Here is an 18,962-nt window from a genome sequence, read left to right as displayed (position 1 = left end):
GTCTCACATTACCTCCGGTTCCCGCCTCCTGCCCTTGGGAGGGGTCCTCCCCCCACCCCCCACCCCAACCTGAGCAGAATCAATGGACTAACGTTGAGTCATGAATGGCAGGAGATGAAACCAGGAGCTTCTCAGCTTTCAGAAAACAGACATGAGCTTCTAGAATAACAAAAGCTGCAGCTTTTCTGTCCGTTTGCATTTCAGTGACGTGTTTTCAAATCCACAACGTGATCAGAAATGAGGCTGAAGTTGGACCTTTAGATTCTTTTCTGGGTTTGTCACGTCTGTTTCTGGGCCGATGGAGCTAAAAAAAAGCCCAGCAGGTGTTCAGGTTTGACGTGTGAAGCTGTCAGAGATTCCTCCATGACACATGAAAGACTTCCATAAGTTTCTGTAACAACAATCCCGCTGGCCTGATGATTGGTCGCCATGGAGACACACCCCTCCCAGAGCTGCAGGTCCAGACAGGCAGAGGTGAGGAGGAGAGCAGCAGAAACGCTGATCCGCTTCTCCACGTCTGCCTTCGTTTGTTCAACAACAAACACGTAAAAAAACTTTATTAACACAAACACAAAGACGTTTTTCAATTTCAAAAGGAGGCCTGGAGGAAAGTGACAGACACCTGATCCACACGGCCGAGTCTGAACAGTTCAAACCGATTTTAAATGAATCCATGTCAAATGTTTCTATTGGTTCCTGTAAATCCACCAAACTGCTGTTTACTAAACTGAATTCAAGAAGCTTTTTTGCAGCCTTGATGTCTGAACTTTCAACACTCCTTCAGGTAAAAATGAATCTGTCATTTCACTAAAACGTCTTCATTTTGTTCTGGACAAAGAAAAATATTTCAGGATTTTACTGATGGATCCAAACGCAGCAAAGCCTGAAAAATGAAAAGAAAAAAACTCCTGAAAAGGTTTGAATCCGTGTCGCTGCTGAGGAATTCATGTGATTGACGTCTGTCTTTAGTTTTTAACCTGACTTTTCCTGATAAAACGTGAACATTTCTGGACCCGCCTAAAGGTCATGGAGTGTTTCCATGTTCTGGACCCTGAACCCGAGTCACTGAGGAGTTTCCTGATGGGTTTGCCGGTAGGAAGGAGTTCTCTAAACAAAGCTGCAGCCAACGTTCCCTCAGCTTTGGTGGACGTTCAGAGCGGAGTGTCGTCAGCGTAACAACAGAGGCGTTTCCTGATTGGATGTCAGGTTTGAGGGAACGTGGTCGGGCCACATCCAGAACCCTGAGGAACACCACAATCCCTCTGCTAGGGACAGAGCAGCCCGGTTCCAGTTCTGTCGGGTTCTGGAGTTTAGCGTGAAGGAGGTTCTGCCGTTTCTGTGCTTTAGGGTGAAGTTGACAGAAACACGGCGAGTCAGAACAGGAACATGTGAGCTGAACGGCGTTTGGTCCTCACCTGAGCAGGTGTTGGAGCGACACGCTTCCCTCATGGGTGAAGCTGAAGAACCCGTCAGGGTTCCTCAAAGTCCATCCTGGGGTTCCAGCTCAGAGGAACGTCTACAGTTCTTCAGCTCTTTCATTCTGGAGCAAAACGTCGTTTTTTCCCCAGTCCAAACTGTGGAGGAGATCCGGATCTTTGCAGCTTTACAGTATTTATTATTTTTGATTTGATTTGATTGGTTTATTTAAAGCAATCACAGCAAAAATAATGCAGAAAACATTAAATTCAGCAGCTATACATTCATACAAAGACGTATCAAAATTAAGGATCATTAGACTTTAAATTAAAGATCGCTTGAAAGGGAATGAATTTATCTAATCCCACCTGTTCTACTGAAGCCATTTTATAACATGATTGATCGTTTTCCGGTTCAGTTAGAATCCTTAAGGATCAATAAATCACATGACAAAGATGTGGATCAATTATATGCAGTTTATTTTCATTAGAAGAATCCTGACTGTGATCAGAAACAACATGAAATCAGAAATCTTCACAGCAGATCAAGTTTCAAAGGATAAAAATGACTTCAGAAGATCCTCTCCAGGTTTTCCTTTTGTATTTCAGGCCAACTTTGTAAATAAGAAACTGTTCTTGATGTTTTGTCTGCTGAAATAAAGGTTTTAATCTTCGCAGTTGAATCAAGTAAAAGACTAAAGTAGAGCAGAAACATCAGCAGAGAAAAGAAAAAACTTCTTTTTTAACTTTCAGTCCCTTTAATTGAAGGAAAGTGAGGACATTTTCAATGCAGACCTCAAATAGAGACAGTAGAATTCAGTAAAGTCTGCTCCATGTGTTTCATCAATTCAGACTAAATTTGGTGGAAGTTTTCCTTTTGGATTTGAACCTCGTTTCATGTCTGCTTTCAAACTGATTCTCTGATGTTGGTGGAACCGATGCAACATGTTCACAGACGATTCCTCTTTGTACCTTCTGAGAGAAAGTTTCAGAGTCGCTGGGCTGAAGCTGAAAGGCTGAAGCTGAAAGGCTGAAAGGACGTTTTAGCCTTAAACCAGAAGAAGGTTCTGGATCCGGCTGGAAGAACGTCGTCTCTCCAGATGGAGAACATCTCATCCAATTGACAGAAACATCCATGTTGCTTAACGGCAGAGATCCAGAGGAGAAGAACCCACCACCTCCTCTGGATGGAGGAGCTGAAGCAGCTGAAGCTTCAGAAGCTTCTGAAGCTGCTGAAGCTTCAGAAGCTGCTGAAGCAGCTGAAGCTTCTTCCTCCACACAGAGGCAGCCGCACATCCCATCAGTCAGGTGAGATATTATTATTAATAGATCCATATCAGAGCTAAATATCGCTGCAGCTGTGAGGTGTAACGGATGACACCCTGGAGCTCTCCGGAGCTGGACAGTGTCTGTCAGCCGGCTCGTGCACGCTGACGTCAACCCAGTAGATTCTGCGGTGGACGGGGATGTTTGGAAAAGTCTTCTCCAGCGGTTTCCCGTGTCCTGAGGTGGGAGACGGCCGCGGGACGCCTCGGGCTCGTCCATCAGCCCCACATCTCCAAATATTTACGCAGTCCTCCACATTTATCCGCTTTCTGGGGCTAAAACACGAGGATTCTGGGAAGATACGCAGCAGCGCCGTGTTTATCCAATGCTGCCCACGGAGATTTGTCCTGAGCTGTCAGCGTTTGCAATAACACGCATAAATTGTGGCGCGTCTGTGTGTGCGCCTCACTGAAAATCATTAGGATCGTGGGTTCGAGTCCCGCTCCAGCTGGAAGAGCGGTCACGGATGCCTGACAGCCAGCTTCACCTGAATATATGGCTCGGATTTGAGGACTCTCCCACGCCCACGGGCGCCCCCGAAGGGCCAGAGCATGCGTTCCATGACTCGTTCATGACTTTCAAAATAAAAGGAAAAACCCGCTTCCTTTACAAAATAAAAGATTCCTATGAAAACGAGTTCATCTGAGGCCTCAGACCAAAAAAGGAAAACGTTGTCATGGAAACGCCAACATGGATGCTGATGCTGGGAGGAAACCTGATCCGACAGGCTTTTACACTGAAACCAGACTCAGAGCGGAAATCAGATTCTCATCCATAAAGGAAGAAGGATTTCCTGGATCTCACCAGAGGTTCTGTGAGAAAACGGTTCTGGAAACTGTTGGACTGGTTCTTCCAGCCCAACCCCCCCTCCCCGCAAACAACCGTTTGTGAGGACTGCAGGGAGGGGGGGGCGAGGGGAACGCCGCTGCAGAACAGCATCTCCACCAACCCTCTGCTGAACCCAAGTGCTTTTGAGCCAGAGTCCTCGAACCGTGGACGTTCTCCTCCCAGACCATCCCCCTCCCACCGCCGTGTCTGACCATAGCTCTGATGTTTTCCTGTTTGAATCCAGAAGAATCGGGATCCACTCCTCCCAGAACGTTTGTCCGGAACGTTTCTCTGTGTTCTTGTCTTTCTTTCTCCTCCATGTTTGTCTGATCGCTGGAGTGCGACCTCTGACCCGAGTCCAGCAAGTCCCGACCTGCTCTCCATCTTCTCCCGCTTCCTTTTCGACCTCCTGGATCCGTTTCTGGACTCAGCTCCTGTGGAGGCTCTCCTGGTTTGTGGATGTGACAGACATTCATGGAGACACAGAAACTGAGAATTTCCACATCCGTGACTTTAGTTCTGCGCCTGAATTTCCCTCAGATGGATTTCTTTGAGATGAAGGTTTACGTCAGACAGTTTCAGGAGGAGAACTCTTTGATCATCTGCTGCAGGTGGGACAGATATGGGGGGGGGACCCCTGAGGTCCGAGAGCAGATCGTCGTTCAGAACCGCCTTGTGTTTGCTGTTCTGTTCAGAAGCAGGAGTTCTGTTGGGCTTTGAATCTGACGCCACAAAGTCAGACGAACAAAAGCAAAGTTTCTGTGACAAATGAGCAGAAATGAAAACCCGGAACATTCTCTGAAGCATCGTTGAGGTTTCCTGTTTCTCCTGAATCCTTCTGCCATCCGACCAACTTCCTAAGTTAAAGAAAAGAAAACAAAAGAAAAGAAAACAGAATTTTACAAAACTAATAACGGACACTTTTTGAGGCAGTTGAAGTCGGTTCGTTTCTCGTTAAAGATTTTTGCAGTGAATGCAGTTTACTTTTTTCAGGCAGACGCAGCTGTGGGTCCTGAAGGACAAGAAGGTTTGTGGACAAAACGGAAAAATGATTCAACCATTTAAGGTGTTTAAGTTGCCAGGAGTCTGCAGAAAAATGTCCAGTCAGCACTTTTCCAGTTTGAAGTGAACTCTGGAAGCTAAGCTGCAGCGATGCTGACATGGAGAATAAACGTCACGAGGCGCAACAGGAAGTCCAGCGGCACCATTGTTAGTCAACAAAACACCTGAGAGGTTTGTTTACAGGAGGGACCTGACCTCACTGCGGTGTGACTCACCTGTCCACAGACTCCTCTTCATCAGTCCTTCAGTCCTGAAGGGACAGAACTGTCGGCATGTTTCTGCATTTACCTGCATCCAGGTGAGCTGCAGCCACAGGTGAGTCCCAAACAGAGGAACAGGAGCAGAGCGGCGCCCCACGCTTCAGCTCTGCTGCCGCGGGGCCTCCAGACGGGGGCGTGGCCTCGCCGGTCGAGACCGTCCTGTTACTAGAGGGGTCTGGTTACGTTTCAGAAACACACCTGAAGAAAACAAACAGGAGGCCTGAAGGGAACTGGAGGGACGGAGGAGAGGAGAGGAGAGCATCCATCCATCATCCATCCATCCATCATCCATCCATCATCCATCCATCCATCCATCCATCATCCATCCATGCATCCATCCATCCATCCATCCATCCATCTATCCATCCATCATCCATCATCCATCCATGCATCCATCCATCATCCATCCATGCATCCATCCATCATCCATCCATCATCCATCCATCATCCATCCATCCATCCATCCATCATCCATCCATCATCCATCCATCATCCATCCATGCATCCATCCATCATCCATCCATCATCCATCCATCCATCCATCCATCCATCATCCATCCATCCATCCATCATCCATCCATCCATCATCCATCCATGCATCCATCCATCATCCATCCATGCATCCATCCATCATCCATCCATCATCCATCCATCCATCATCCATCCATCCATCATCCATCCATCATCCATCCATCATCCATCCATCCATCATCCATCCATCCATCCATTCATCCATCCATCCATCCATCCACTCATCCACTCATCCATGCATCCATCCATCATCCATCCATCATCCATCATCCATCCATCCATCCATCCATCATCCATCCATGCATCCATCCATCATCCATCCATCATCCATCCATCCATCATCCATCCATCCATCATCCATCCATCATCCATCCATCCATCATCCATCCATCCATCCTCCATCCATGCATCCATCCATCATCCATCCATCATCCATCCATGCATCCATCCATCATCCATCCATCATCCATCCATCATCCATCCATCATCCATCCATCATCCATCCATGCATCCATCCATCATCTATCCATCATCCATCCATCCATCCATCCATCATCCATCCATCCATCATCCATCCATCCATCATCCATCCATGCATCCATCCATCATCCATCCATCATCCATCCATCCATCCATCCATCCATCATCCATCCATCCATCATCCATCCATCATCCGGTCTAAAGTCTTTGTTTCTCAGTAACAAACATGGAAAGAAGTTTGAAGCCTCGTTTCTGTCGGTTCAGGTGAGTCTCTTACAGACAAACTGGAAATATTTTTCTACTGAACTTTGTTTTATGGTTTATATTATTTATTTTATTGAAGCTCAAGTAATATTCCAGGTTAATTCTGAAAAAGACCTGAATAAAAAAAACATGAATTCACAAACATTTGGAGTTTTTTGTCAGCTTCTGTCCACAGAAAATAACATTTTCATTTCTTTGACAGAAGAATTATTTTTAAAATGTTCATTTTTGTGGACATTAGGAGCAGGAAGTGTTTTTGATGACCTTTCATTTGAACTGTTCATTCAGAAACTGTTCCTATTTCTGCAAATAACCTATTTTAAATAAACATATTTATGCTGCAACAAGTACTCCGGTCGTTTTTTCATCAGTAACATGAATACTCGAGTACTTACAGAGTAAATATTTGTTTTACAGGACGGTGACTGGAGTAGAATATTTCAGAGCTTTCTCATTCGTTTGTACTTTTCCTCTTTTCAATAAAGCTTTAAAACCGATGAAAACATTTTAGATTTAAGAATAAACTTTTTACCTTTAAGGTTTAGACACAGATGGATGAAACTAACGGATGAATCTTCATCAGGGGGGGTGTCACGGTGCCCCCGGCCGGGTCCTCCTCATCAGCTCCACCTGATGCCTCCAGCTGCGCCTCCTCATCCTCATCAGCCAGCAGACTCTTAAGGAGACCACGGACCTGTAACCGACGCTAGTTCGTTGTACTCCTATGGTGCATCTCCTGGCCTCTCATAGATTCTGGCCCTTGCCTGTCTCTTGCTTACCACTAATCTGCTTTTGTCTCCACATTCATTCCAGGACCTCGCTTACCGGAGGAGCATACCTGATCACGGGTCACCTCTCGCCGTCTCGCTCGGACGTTCTCCAACCCCAGTCTCGGATCACGCGGTTGCTGCCAACAATACCCTCCAACCTCTCCTTGGACAATCTGGAAGGATACTGGAGCTCAAGTCCATCCTGACCTTTTCTAATTAAAAACCTCATTATTCTCACCTCACTGCCTGCCGAGCCTCCTTCCGGGTTCCAGCACCTGAGTCGACCACGCTTGCTAATCATGACAGAACGAACTAGCCATTCCTCCGACTCAGCTGACCCGGAGGGACTCCGCCTTGCCATCGCTCAACAAGGTATGTTGCTCAGTCGTCAGTCTGATGCCCTCTCACAAATGTCCGCTGCTCAACAGGAGTTATTCCGCCGCCTGGACAGCATCACGCACACCCTAGCCGGATTTTCGGCCCAAGCTTCTAGCCCCATCGCCGCTGCTACACCTCCCGCTTCGGATGACATCACCACCGTCACTTCCGTCTCCCCGGAGGAAAACATCCGGTCGCAGCCGGAACCTTTTCACGGTGACGTAGAAACATGCGGTGGTTTCCTATTACAGTGCCGACTGCTCTTTCAACAAGCACCCCGGTATTATCATTCAGATCAGAGCAAGATTTCCTTAGTTGTCAATTCCCTCCGCAGCAAAGCTCTTCAGTGGGCCCAGGCCTTTTTGGCCACCCATCCACTCTCACATCTCCCCTTTGACCGCTTCATAGGTGAATTTCAACTAGTTTTTGACCAACCACGCAAACAGGAGGAAGCGACCCGGCGGTTACTCAGCCTTAAGCAGCGTAACCGTCCGGTGAGCGACCACATTATAGACTTCCGGATTTTGGCGGTTGAAGCGGGCTGGCCGGACATTGCCCTCAAGGGTGTTTTCTATCAATCCCTGAATGACAAAATCAAAGATCACTTATGTACCCAACCCGAAGCGGATACTTTTGAGGAACTTGTGACCGCCGCGCTCCGCTCTGACATACGGCTCCGTGAGCGCCAGGCAGAACGGAGTTTAACCACACGCCGGCCTTCCTCTGACGTTCCTCACCGTTCCTTTCAGGTTCACCATCCTACGACCGCTGGCGCTGACGCCTCTAGCAGCTTCACTGACGAACCCATGCAGATAGGACATTCGAAACTCTCTCCTGCTGAAAGGCATAAACGCCGCAACGAGGGATTATGTTTTTATTGCGGAGATGCCAGCCACACTGTTTCACATTGTCCCATCCGTTTAAACTCCCGAACCCCTCGCTAAGCGACAGGTCGCGAGGGGACCTGTCGGAAAAGACCACAGAGCCTTTCCTGTTCATGCCTGTCAAGTTTTCATGTCTGAATCATGTCCATGAATGTAATGCCTTAATTGACTCTGGAGCTGAACACAGCCTCATAGACTCTAATCTCGTTCGTCAACTTCAACTACCGGTTGAAGCTCTAATCACTCCCGTTAAGGCTGCCGGTTTGGGGGGTAAATTACTCTCAAAAATCACTCAACGTACGGAACCTATTCAGCTGATTTCGTCCGGTAATCACCGCGAGTACCATCAGTTCTTTATTACCGACTCTCCTCAAACCCCGGTTATCTTAGGGTTTTCCTGGTTGCGCCAACATAATCCCCAAATAGACTGGTCTAAATCCCGGGTAGTTAACTGGAGTACCTTCTGCATGGCTAATTGTTTACATTCTGCTCTTCCCACCTCAGGCGCTGCCAAATTCCCAGAACAGGAGGATGTTGACTTGTCTAAGGTTCCATCCTGTTATCATGACCTCAAGACCGTGTTCAGTAAGTCTAAGGCCTGTGCTTTACCACCTCATAGGCCTTATGACTGCGCCATTGAACTCCTCAGTGGAGCCCCCCTTCCCAAGGGTAGGTTATTTAATCTGTCTGGACCTGAGAAACTCTCCATGGAGAGTTACATTCAGGAGGCGCTCTCTCTCGGTCACATCCGCCCTTCCACGTCTCCTGTTGGAGCGGGATTTTTCTTCGTTGAGAAAAAGGATAAGACCCTCAGACCCTGTATTGACTACCGAGAGCTAAACCAAATAACGGTAAAGGATAAATACTCTCTTCCCCTTATTTCTTCCGTCTTCGACTCCGTCCAGGTAGCCAACATTTTCACGAAACTAGATCTGCGTAACGCATACCATCTCGTTAGGGTTCGAGAGGGGGACGAGTGGAAAACCGCCTTTAATACCCCTCTCGGACACTATGAATACTTAGTCATGCCCTTTGGTCTCACCAACGCCCCTGCCATCTTCCAACGGCTCGTAAACGACGTCCTGCGGGACTTTCTTAACCGCTTCGTCTTCATCTATCTGGATGATATCCTCATCTACTCCAATAACCCAGTTGAACATCGTCATCACGTCTGGCTTGTCCTCGAGCGTTTATTGGAGAACAAGCTTTTTGTTAAATCCGAAAAATGCGAGTTCCATGTCGATTCTGTAGCGTTTTTAGGTTACATTCTCGAGGCTGGCCAAATCAAACCAGACCCTTCAAAACTACGAGCCGTGTCTGAGTGGGAAGTTCCCCAGTCTCGCAAAAAACTACAACAGTTTCTGGGTTTCGCCAACTTTTATAGGAGATTCATAAGAAATTATAGTAGCATCGCAGCCCCACTCACTCAGCTTACCTCCATCAAGGTTCCCTATGTTTGGAACAACGCTGCTGACTCTGCCTTCCATGAACTTAAAGAACTGTTTACTTCAGCCCCCATCCTCATTCAACCTGATCCTCACAAGCAATTTATTGTTGAAGTAGACGCCTCGGACTCTGGGGTAGGGGCTGTGTTATCCCAGCGTGAATCACCTTCCGGCAAACTCAAACCCTGTGCCTTTTTTTTCAAGAAAACTCAATCCTGCTGAGCGTAATTACGACGTCGGCAACCGGGAGCTACTGGCCATCAAGCTGGCACTGGAGGAATGGAGACATTGGTTGGAGGGGGCAGAACAACCGTTTATTGTGTGGACTGACCACAAGAACCTGGCCTACCTCCGTTCAGCCAAGAGACTCAACTCCAGACAGGCCCGTTGGTGTCTGTTTTTCGACAGGTTTAATTTTACCATCACCTATCGTCCAGGCAGCAAAAACGGCAAACCCGATGCCCTGTCCCGAAAATACAGCACCACCGACGGATCTGCTACACCACCCATTATTCCGGACTCTCTATTTGTGGGCAACCTCACGTGGGACATAGAAGCGAGAGTGCAACAGGCCCAAGGTGAGAAACCCGATAATACTAACTGCCCGCCTGGTACCCTGTTTGTACCCGATAGGCTCAGGTCTGATGTCATCACCTGGGGCCATTCGTCTAAGATCGCTTGCCACGGTGGGGTTCGCCGCACCCTCATGCTCCTTAAACGCCGTTTCTTCTGGCCTTCCATGGAAAGCGACGTACGCGAATACGTCTCTGCCTGTACCACCTGTGCCAGGGCCAAGTCATCCAACTCACCTCCTGCTGGTCATCTCCATCCTCTGTCTACGCCCAGCCGACCCTGGTCACACATCGCCGTTGATTTTGTCACTGGACTGCCTCCTTCTCATGGTTACACGGTCATTTTTACCATCATTGATCGTTTTTCTAAATCTGCTCATTTCATTCCCCTCTCTCAACTGCCCACAGCCACCGAAACAGCCCAGATCCTGATTAATTTTGTTTTCCGTCATCATGGCATACCATCCGACATCGTGTCTGACCGGGGTCCACAGTTCACGTCCCAAGTCTGGAAGGCCTTTTGCTCCGCCCTCGGGGCCTCCGTCAGCCTCTCGTCGGGGTATCATCCCCAATCTAACGGCCAGGCCGAAAGGGCCAATCAAGAACTTGAGGCTTCCCTACGCTGCCTGGTGGCCCAGAATTAAGGGGATTGGTCGGATTACCTCGTATGGGTGGAATACGCTCACAACAACCATCCTTCGGCAGCGACGGGTATGTCACCTTTCGAGGCATCGTTGGGTTACTCACCACCCTTGTTCCCTACCCAGGAGCTCGATCTGGCGGTGCCCTCCGTGCAGTTCCATCTCCAGCGCTGCCAGGAGGTTTGGCACCAGGCTCGGACTGCTCTCCTGCGTTCCAAAGAGAGTAACTGCCAGATCGCGAATCGTCACCGAGTGGTGAGTCCCTCTTACCAGCCAGGGCAACAGGTGTGGCTCTCTTCTAGGAACATTCCTCTCCAGGCAACCTCTCGTAAATTGGCTCCCCGCTACATCGGGCCTTTTCCCATCGACCGTGTAATCAACCCCAACTGTGTCCGCCTCAAGTTACCTGCTGCCCTCAAAATCCATCCTTCATTTCATGTGTCCCAAGTCAAGCCTGTCCACCAAAGCTCCCTTTGCCCGCCGTCCGCTTCCCCTCCACCCGCCCGGCTCATCGATGGCGCCCCGGCCTACACCGCCAGCCGGGTCTTGGACGTTCGGCGCCGGGGTCGTGGATACCAGTACCTGGTGGACTGGGAGGGTTATGGCCCGGAGGAGCGGTCGTGGGTCCCGCGCTCCTTCATCTTGGATCCCTCCCTCGTTGACGACTTCTTCCGGGCCAACCCCGATCGCCGCCCTGTTCCGCCTGGAGGCGGTCGTTGGAGGGGGGGTACTGTCACGGTGCCCCCGGCCGGGTCCTCCTCATCAGCTCCACCTGATGCCTCCAGCTGCGCCTCCTCATCCTCATCAGCCAGCAGACTCTTAAGGAGACCACGGACCTGTAACCGACGCTAGTTCGTTGTACTCCTATGGTGCATCTCCTGGCCTCTCATAGATTCTGGCCCTTGCCTGTCTCTTGCTTACCACTAATCTGCTTTTGTCTCCACATTCATTCCAGGACCTCGCTTACCGGAGGAGCATACCTGATCACGGGTCACCTCTCGCCGTCTCGCTCGGACGTTCTCCAACCCCAGTCTCGGATCACGCGGTTGCTGCCAACAATACCCTCCAACCTCTCCTTGGACAATCTGGAAGGATACTGGAGCTCAAGTCCATCCTGACCTTTTCTAATTAAAAACCTCATTATTCTCACCTCACTGCCTGCCGAGCCTCCTTCCGGGTTCCAGCACCTGAGTCGACCACGCTTGCTAATCATGACAGGGGGTCCAGATCCAGGCCTGGGGGGCTGGCGTCCGGCTGGTTTTCCAGAAGCCCCGCCTCATCTGCTGCTGGTTACCTGGATCAGACGTGTTCAGCCAATAAGGAGCTTCAATGGCGGGACGGTTGTAAACATGCAGGACGGCGCTGGATCTGGACCCCCCCTGGTCTAGAAGCTTCCAATGCGGACGAGGCTGGGGGGGTCACGTAGGTCTGGAAACCTGAAACGCTCAGCTATGGTTCCTCTCTGACCCGTTTAATCATTAGATCCAAAAATAAGAGCTGCTATTATCATCCTAAATCAGAGTCTAAAGCAGAAAAAACAAACTTTTGTTTTGTGTTTAAAAAAATAGAATCATTTGACTGAAAAAACCAAAGAACAGTTTAGTTAGAAACGGACTTTAAATGTGTTTTTCTACGTGTGATTGGTTGTTTTCAGTCTTTCTGTTTGCTACATTTGTTTGGAATCATTTCATGTTGATGTCATTCATGGTCATGACCTCCAGGCGAGACGCCGACCTCCGTCTCTGAGGCTCAAACCTTCAGGGAAAAAACCACAAGCAGACACGTTTTCATCGGCGCTTGGAGAGCCAGCCCCAAGAGAAGACCCTGCTTCTGCGAGGAGCCGCCGCTTTATTTACACTTCACCAAACGCAGGCGTCACCTGCGGAAGGCCTCCTCCACCTGTGCACGCCGTTACATCGCTGTCCGTCTTTGGTTTCACTCACACACACTTTGATTGGACAAGAATCCAGGTTTTACTGTTGCTGCCCTAAAGGTGCAAAGATCTGCATAAACTCTCCTCTTTCACTCAAACTTGGCGACTCAGACTGGAGGCGGACCCCCGTCTTCTGATGCCCCACCTGCCGTCTTCTGATGCCCCACCTGCCCGTCTTCTGATGCGTGGCGTTGGAGTCTGTGTTTCCTGTGAACCCTCAACTCTCATTTTGACTCGTCTCTCTTAAATACTGACAGAAAAAAATGAACCTGATATGTTCCTCAACTCAAAACCAGAAAAGGCCTGACGGGCGGGAATGTCGCCCCCTGGTGGTCAGACGGCATCATGTGCAGCTCAGCACAAGCTTCCCTCTGACTTTACATCCTTGACATTTTCATTCCTCGAAAGTCTGTTAGGTGTCGGACTCTAGAGGCCTTCGTGGAGTTTCGGGGGGGGGGGGTCAGATCGGACGGGTGATCAGCAGCGTCTGGGTGAGGGTGGGGGCTTTCCTCCCCCCTCCTACTCTATCTTTCCTTGTATCTCAGCTCTGTAAGGATTTCAGCGACAAGCAGCAAATTGAAAGGTTTTCCTCGGAGGCTTCAGTTTGTTCTGGCCTCAGATCTCATCAAAGATGGATTCCAGAGTCCGTCACGGGAGGAAAAAGGCGTTCTGGACTGGAACCTCCTCCTGGTGGGGGAACGCCGCCGGCCCGGCGTCTATCTGTCTCCGTCTCCTCGCAGCCTCCTCTGGTGCCGCCTCTTGGTGAGGACGTACTTGAAGAACTCGTAGACGGACCAGCTGATGGCGGTGGAGGGCATCTGGTAGATGATCCTGGCCTGGACGCCCCTGAAGAACGCCGGAACGCCCCCCATCCTGTAGACGGTCCGGAAGGCCTCGCCCAGGCCGGAGATGTGGCGGCCGCTGGGCACGGCGGCCCCCACGGCGCCGCCCGCCGCCTCCGCCTGGATCACGTGGATGGCCTGAGCCTCCTGCGTGTTGAGGAGGGTCTTGCAGACGTCCAGGGGGGTGGTGGCGGCGGCGGCCACGGCGCCGGCGAGCGCGCCCGACACCACGTGAGAGGAGGGGTTGTACTGTCTGTGGGGGTTGAGGAGCTCCTGCAGGTACTCGTAGGTCATGAAGTGGAGCGCCTGGAAGGGCACGTTCATGGTCAGCTGGGTGGTGTAGCTGCGGTAGAAGGAGGCGGGGCCCTCGCGCCGCAGCAGGGCGCCCACGCAGTCCAGCACGCCGCGGTACGGAGAGTTGAACATCTGCAGCCGCTGCTTCACAACTGCAGGGGGGGGGGCATCATTTAGTACAAAACACGGGAAAAGCAGAAAAACAGGACGACATAAAAGATTAAAAACACACAAAAACTGTCCATGAGAATGTTTTAAATAAAGTTTGCTGCTTCCTCAACTGCAAACTGAGCCTGTGGCGCCACCAAGTGTCCAAACGTCAAACAGCAGGGGGCCTCCCATTAAACGTAGTGCTCAGTGTGTGTGCTGCAGGGGGAATGCACACACAGCTGCATGCATGATCCCTGCACTAACAGCCGTGTCGCTGTATTTCTAAGTGTTGAATTTTGAACCTCCAACATTTAAGTCCCTCATCCGTCCTCTCAGAGCATTTATTTCACATTTTATTTGGTTTGATGAATCTTTTTCCCCCCTAAAACTAAAGTTTTTAAAGAGCACAGACAGCAGAGTGGAGGCGCGTTTACCTTCTGCCGGGTTCATGATGGCGTCGTGCAGCACCGTGGCCATGCAGCCGGCCACTCCTGCACAGCAACAAAAAGCTTCAGTCTTTCCGGTCGGGATTTCTCCATTTTGCTGAACTGGTTGAAACTTTCTTCACATTTATTTTCAGATCTAAAATCCAAAGAGCAGAAAAGTCCCACCGTTTGCAAAGTGGCTGTTGGCTCCAGGATGAACGGCGTCGCTCAGAGAGAACTTGATCTTCTCGTAGCAGGCGAAGTACAAGGCGTGCGCTGGCCCCGCCCCCACCGCCAACACGTTCACCCCCCTGATGGGCCTCCAGACTCCCTCGGTGCGGATGATCTGCCGTAGGGCGTCCACCACGCTGCGGTACCGCGCTCCGGGCTCGGGCTGGAGGCTCTGCATGCGCGTCTGAGGGGGGAGGGCAGATCAATAAGATCAGCCAAAATCCACATCGTGGTTTAAGAGATCGGATCTCCAACCTGAGGAGAATCTGTGACGTCACACAAAGGGTTACAACCAATCGCTAGGCTGACGTTTGCTCCGCCCACAACCCAGAAATGGGAGGGACAAAGTGAAGGAGAGTTTTAAGGACGAATTTTCCTTTACGGTGAGAAAATCAGCTGTTCCGACTGTCAAAGAACATGTTTTATTTAAACCAGACTCTGACTTTAATATATAGGACTCAAAGGGAAAGCAGGAAGTACAGACACTGCAGCGTCTGTACTTCCTGCTTTGGTTCCAATCCAGGACAGGAAGGCGGGGCTTGTGTCGATTACATAAGAGCTGGTCTGATGATCAGCAACAAACATCTGGAAGGTTAGGACATTTCTGAGATCAGAATCAAAGTGAACGAACAGGAGGGTCTGAACTGCTTCGTCCTGCATGCAATGCATGGCATGCATCTTTATACATGGCATGCATCTTTATACATGACATGCATTTTTATACATGGCATGCATCTTTATACATGGCATGCATCTTTATACATGGCATGCATCTTTATACATGACATGCATCTTTATACATGGCATGCATCTTTATACATGGCATGCATCTTTATACATGACATGCATTTTTATACATGGCATGCATCTTTATACATGGCATGCATCTTTATACATGACATGCATCTTTATACATGGCATGCATCTTTATACATGGCATGCATCTTTATGCATGGCATGCATCTTTATACATGGCATGCATCTCACATGCATGGCATGCATCTTTATACATGGCATGCATCTTGCATGCGTCCGGCACAGCAGTCTTCCTCTCCTGCGGCTCCAGACAGGAAAGAACAGCAAAAGCAAAACTGATGCAAATAAAAAATTCCCCTAAACAAACCGGGATGTCGCAATCAAAGTTTTTTTTGTTCACCCCCCCAACATTCCCGGCTGCTGCTTCTGGGAAACGGTAATCCCAGTGGAATGCGCTCGCTCATCCACAGCGCCCGCCGTGTTTCTGAGAACCAAAACCGAAGCCAGACTGATCCGGACTGAACCCGACAAACATGAAGCTGCAGAACCGATCTCCACCTCTGAAGAACTTTAACGTTTAGAGATGAAACCAACAGTTAATAAAGGAAACCTTAGAATCAGGACAGCTAGTGGACTTTACTCCAACTAACCGTTTAGTCTGAACTGAGACATTCTGTCTCTCCGTCTTGGTTCTTCTGAGCTTCTGTCGCGCATGTTTCCTCATTTTTGTCGTCAGAACTTTTTCTTTTCTCTGAGATGAACGTGTGAACATAATTCTCCGTTGGGGGGTGGGGTGGGGGGGGGGTCTGAACTTGACTCTGCTTCATTTCCCAACAGGATGAATTTTAGGTCAGGGCCTGAAAGTCTGTCCGACCGCTTTATCAGCCGTGTGATAACACACCAGTTCAGGGAATCGAACGTCACCAGGATGCAGGACGGAGGAGGCCCAGGAACACGCTGAACACGGGGGCCGGGACTTTCAGGCATCTCCACACTTCAGAGGAGGACAGGAAACGGACCAACGTTCAGCTCGGGTTCAACCAGACAAAGATGAAGGAAAAATCAGAACCAGAACCGCGGGTCAGACCGTCCCAGCCCGGCTCTCTGGACACATCTATTTCAAACAGGACCGCTAGACTTCTGGTCTGGAACAATCATTCCTCTGGCCGAGTAGAAACGGGTCAAAGTAAAACCCGTATCAGTGCTGTGACGGCTTTAGATTAAGAGGAGATGAAACTTTGACCAGGAAGCAGACGGTGAAACATTCCTGCTCTGACAAACTTCCTTCAGCTAAACGACGAGGATCCAGCAGAATTCCAACCAAACTTCCCGCTCCACCTCGGATAGACATCTCTGCAGCTTCAGTGACATCAATGTTTTACTTTTAGGGGATTTTTTCTAAAGGTCTCTGTTTAAAATGATCATGTAAAGCCCTTTGTTTTATCTTTGTGTGAAAAGGTGCTTTATAAATAAAGTTTGATTTGATTTTTTTCATAACCAGACCTAACATAAGCCTTTAAAGTGTCTTCTGCTTTTCTAAGAATGCAGAACTGAAATATAAAGGAAGAATATTTAAACCTAAATGACCCGAAAACTGACCCAGAATCGCTTTTATGACCTAACCTGCAGAACCTGCAGGTCGCAGGTCCAACAAAACAAGAAATGTCCTTCTTTGTAAGCCCCAAAATCATAAGACTGATGCTGACATTTGAGCACGCAGTGCATGATGGGAAACTGCTGCGACGGCCCAAAGGATAAATTAATAAGAAAATACCCTTTTTGCATACACTGCATCTCCTTTAGCATTTTTAATTTAATAATACTCTCTAGACGACGGTTGGAAAACTGCTAAATATGGAGACGGACATCAAGAAATCTTCACACATTTTAAATCCACAAGTTCAGGTTTAACTGCTGCAAACAAACAGGAAATCTTATCCACTTTCTCAGAAGTGGTGAAAAAAGGCGTGGAAACGGCGTGATTGACAGATAATGACGTGGTTGCATCACAGCAGCTGAGATCTTCTTTCACAGGGAAGGAAGTTCACCACCACAAAGTCCCAGAAAGACGCTTCCTTCCCCAAAAACAGCTTCTCTGTGAGTCAAGACTGAAGAATCCAAGTTAGCCAACAACAGTTTGGTCACCGTGGACTTTCCACTGTGGAGCAGTTAATTCCACATTCAGCCTCATTCAGACTCAGCTGGAGAGAACGGAGAAAAACATCGCAAATACATGAACAGAAACCTAAACGTTCATGAATTTATACTCAAGTAAAAAGCTACGACAGTAAAACAAACAAATGTACTTTCATTTATCAAAAGGGCAGTCATGTCCGATAATGGATGCCGCTAGCACAGAAACTTTCATCATGCTAATGAGCTCCAAGGACAATTTGCGTTCAGGAGTCTGTTTACTGTCGTTAACGTGAACAATCAGTAGCGTCTGGAAACAACAACCAGAAGATCAAATTTATTTAGATTTTGACAACCTTCCGGGTTAAAACTCAGAACCCGTTAGCTAGCTGACCTCCGTTAGCAAGGTGACTGGCGCTAGCTTCCAGGCTAACGAACGTCGGCTAAAGAAGTCAGGCTCGGTTCGCGGCCTTCCGTGACAGCGGCAACACACAGCCGGTCCCGAACGTGTTTGGACCCGTTTCTGTGGGGGTTTACCTTGACGCAGTCGATGGGGTACATGAGGCAGTGCTCCATGATTCCAGCCACGGAGCCCGCTAGCATGTGCGTGCTGGTGGACGCTCCCTGCGGCAGCCCTTCGTAGTCCATGTCCGCCTCCGCGGAGGTCGGAGTCTCCGCGGGGCTCCGGTGCAGCACCGATACAAAGTCCTGCTCCCCGGTAGTGCTCGGTGAAAAGGACCCGAGAAGCCCCTCTGAGGCGGTCATCAACCTGCCACCCAGAATCCGAAAATCCGTCCCGGCGGCGGAGGCTGCGACCCGCCTGTCGACGCCCGATGCATCCAGGGACGTTTGCCGGGACACAAAACCCCCCGCTTCCATTCAGACCACGAGTTTCCGGCGGCCCGGTTCTACCGAATCTACAGAACCGGCGGGCCGTTACTCGCTGAAACCTGCCCGGTGCTCTGCAGGGAGCCGTGAAGGGGGAAGAGTCTTGGCGGCAGAGAACCACTAACCGGGAGCTGAAGGGGGCGGGGCGTCGGTGGGTTTGTTGACGTTGAACTGGAATCCGATTCGTTGATTTGACCATCAATCATCTACGTGTCATCTGATTGGATGATTCACTGCATACATTTAAAATCGGCAAATGTTCGGAGCGGAAGTCCAGCCCCGATTTTGTAACAGCGGAAGATCACGTGGTGGAGCGGCTTTCAATTAAAGATAGTAATAGATGTATGATATGACATACTTTTTTCTTTGAGTGTATTTGTTTTTTACCTAAAAGAAGGGTATGTTTTAAATTTTTTGTATTTATTAATTTGTGCTTATTAACTTTCAAAAACGT

The 18,962-nt window shown here is 49.3% G+C and overlaps 1 protein-coding gene and 1 long non-coding RNA gene across 2 annotated transcripts; one reads left to right on the top strand and one right to left on the bottom strand.

The window, feature by feature from the left end:
- Positions 1-6,007: 6,007 nt before the first annotated feature.
- LOC105354045 lies at positions 6,008-7,173 on the top strand. The gene is made up of 2 exons (XR_908749.2): positions 6,008-6,893; positions 6,980-7,173. It is a non-coding gene; the product is annotated as an uncharacterized LOC105354045 (long non-coding RNA).
- A 5,467-nt stretch (positions 7,174-12,640) lies between these two features.
- On the bottom strand, positions 12,641-18,646 carry LOC101160958 (mitoferrin-2). Its single transcript, XM_011489086.3, has 4 exons — positions 18,158-18,646; positions 14,687-14,915; positions 14,510-14,566; positions 12,641-14,077 (listed from the first exon to the last, which is right to left on the bottom strand). The coding sequence occupies exons 1-4, from the start codon at positions 18,497-18,499 to the stop codon at positions 13,506-13,508; spliced, it is 1,200 nt and encodes a 399-aa protein (XP_011487388.2). The 5' UTR covers positions 18,500-18,646; the 3' UTR covers positions 12,641-13,505.
- Between the last annotated feature and the right edge of the window lie 316 nt (positions 18,647-18,962).

This window comes from Oryzias latipes, chromosome 1 (genome assembly GCF_002234675.1).
Source record: "Oryzias latipes chromosome 1, ASM223467v1".
NCBI lineage: Eukaryota > Metazoa > Chordata > Actinopteri > Beloniformes > Adrianichthyidae > Oryzias > Oryzias latipes.
This window is presented reverse-complemented; position numbering and strand designations above follow the sequence as displayed.

Coding starts and splice junctions, on each gene's coding strand:
- LOC101160958 (XM_011489086.3), bottom strand. CDS start 18,499: ATGGAAGCGGGGGGTTTTGTGTCCCGGCAAACGTCCCTGGATGCATCG. Junction 14,916..18,157: donor ACCCCATCGACTGCGTCAAG/GTAAACCCCCAC, acceptor CTCCCCCCTCAG/ACGCGCATGCAGAGCCTCCA. Junction 14,078..14,509: donor CATCATGAACCCGGCAGAAG/GTAAACGCGCCT, acceptor CCCCCCCTGCAG/TTGTGAAGCAGCGGCTGCAG.